This window comes from Pundamilia nyererei, unplaced genomic scaffold (assembly GCF_000239375.1).
Source record: "Pundamilia nyererei isolate P.nyererei 1_Seehausen unplaced genomic scaffold, PunNye1.0 scaffold00385, whole genome shotgun sequence".
NCBI classification, from domain to species: Eukaryota; Metazoa; Chordata; class Actinopteri; order Cichliformes; family Cichlidae; genus Pundamilia; species Pundamilia nyererei.
Genome location: NW_005187786.1, coordinates 328,267 through 330,354, shown reverse-complemented (window position 1 = coordinate 330,354; position 2,088 = coordinate 328,267). Strand labels below are relative to the sequence as shown.

The following is a 2,088-nucleotide window of genomic DNA, read 5'->3' as shown; positions in this document are numbered from 1 at the left end:
AATTTCATCTACATTTTTAAACAATAGCTTGTGGACGGAAATGTAAGTCCTTACCAAAAAAAGAAAATAGAAATACAAAATGCAAATTGCAAATGGTGGGCTTACAATAAGCAAACACAATATGTTGAAAAATCTAATAGGCTAATGCTGAGACTTCAAAATATGAACTTCAGATTACAGATCTAATAAGGATTAATGTATCATTATTAGATCTGTAATCTGAAGTTCCAAAATAGTATTGATCTTGATCTTCAACACTACATATCATTAGTGAAATAAACTGTGTGTAATAATTTTAAAGTTAAAAAAAAACCCCAAATCTGCCTCCATCAATCTGCATTTCCTAGGGGCCCATTTTACACAACAAATACCTTTTCAGATACTTCCTGTAAGTTTTGTCTCTTACTCCATAGACTATTGGACTAATTGCTCGTGGCAGGATCTGGAAGAGAATATAACAAGCAAAAAGGGAATCTGAATAATTTTGAGGCAACCACTGCTGCAGGACTTGCCTCAGCAAAGGTTCAGCATATATTGACATACACAACAACACCTGAAAACCATGGAGAATAATTGTATTTCTGGCCTTTGTAGCATCTTGACTTGCTGCTTTTGCAGTGAACAGGATTTTGAAGTAAGTAAAAAAGATAATAAACCAGACAATAACCAGATAGACTATATAGGTGATATCTCTTTTCTTGATGATGTGGGGATTTCGAAAGACTGTTTCTCTGAGGCAAAACACACGAGAATTATAGAAATCCAGTGGTTCTATGGCCAAGGTGATGAAGAGATCAGGAAGAACAGACAGCATGCTGGTCATCCAAATTAAACCAATCAACATTAACGTCCTTTTGACCGTGCAGATTTGGACGTGACGAAGAGGGATGCAGATGGCAATGTAGCACTCCACTGCCATGCAAGCCAGATTCAGAGGGGTGTTTTCAGTGGCAAAAAGAGCAAGCAGGATGAGCACACAACAGACAGAGACATTTATCTGGAAGAAGATGTAGCTGCTGATAAACAGTATGACGGTCAGTGTTACTTGGATCATATCGTTAAGTACCAGGTGGAAAAACAGGATGTAGCGTGGATTCATGTAAAAGATCTAAAGAATGGGAAGAAAATCACACAAAAGTAAAGAAAAGTAAAAGCAATTAGTACTTACATTAGAAAAATGAGTGAATAATGGAACTAAGACCTGCTGTATAATACATCAGCCATATTGTTTGGAATAACACTGATAAAAAAAAAATAGGTAAACAAACACACAAAACAATCCAACAACTTCCTCAAAAACAAAAAAAATGTAATTGTTGCACACATTTTTTTTTTATTCCATGTGATTAAAGAAATGTCATACCTGTTGTTTGCAGAAAGTTTGAAGAAGTGCTACATTGATGTAGTTAATGGAGATGCAGAGAACCACAACAATCACATTCTTGACCATAGCTTTGGGGAAAGCATCTCGATAGTTTACAACCACAGTCTCATTGGTATACGAAGCGCTCATCTCTTAGAAGCTGAAAAACATGTTTTTAAATATATCATGTTAATGACCCAAAATAAATCCTTTACCTGAGATTTAATGAATCTTTTAAGATTGATTATTTTATCTTTTTTTTCCTTCTTTCTTTTTTTTCTTCTCTTTTTTTTTCCTTCTTCTTATATTTTTTTCTTCTCTTTTCTTCTCTTCTTCTATTTTTCTTTTTCTTCTTTTTCTTTCTTTTTCTTTCTTTTCTTTTTTATATCTTTTCTTTTAAGATTGATTATTTTATCATTTTTAAATCAGTAATTGTTAGATCCTGTTAAAGCTTTGCACTTATTTGGTGTGGCAAAACAACCCAGCAGTGACAGAAACACTTTAGAAGCGATTGACAATTGTCTCTACTATTTATTTTTATTTTATATAATTTTGTAATAAACTACAGGTCAAGATGTTTACTACTGTTACTGTTGGGATTAAAGGTATTTTAGTTTTCATTATTTTTTTTTTACGGAAGATTATTTTGTTTTGTCTTTCTATGTTGAAAAAAATTAAGGTGCAAAGTATCATTCAAGAGTTTTCAAGTTCAAATGATGTCTTGT

At 32.9% G+C, this 2,088-nt stretch overlaps 1 protein-coding gene across 1 annotated transcript; it reads right to left on the bottom strand.

Moving 5' to 3' along the window:
* Window positions 1-343: 343 nt before the first annotated feature.
* Window positions 344-1,513, bottom strand: LOC102209158 (olfactory receptor 52E8-like). The gene is made up of 2 exons (XM_005752842.1): window positions 1,364-1,513; window positions 344-1,108 (listed from the first exon to the last, which is right to left on the bottom strand). The coding sequence occupies exons 1-2, from the start codon at window positions 1,511-1,513 to the stop codon at window positions 344-346; spliced, it is 915 nt and encodes a 304-aa protein (XP_005752899.1).
* Window positions 1,514-2,088: the final 575 nt, after the last annotated feature.

Bases quoted from the DNA above. Each gene is read 5' to 3' on its own strand.
- LOC102209158 (XM_005752842.1), bottom strand. From the start codon at position 1,513: ATGAGCGCTTCGTATACCAATGAGACTGTGGTTGTAAACTATCGAGAT. The intron at 1,109-1,363 runs GTATGACATTTC...CCCATTCTTTAG, and splicing joins AAACTTTCTGCAAACAACAG to ATCTTTTACATGAATCCACG.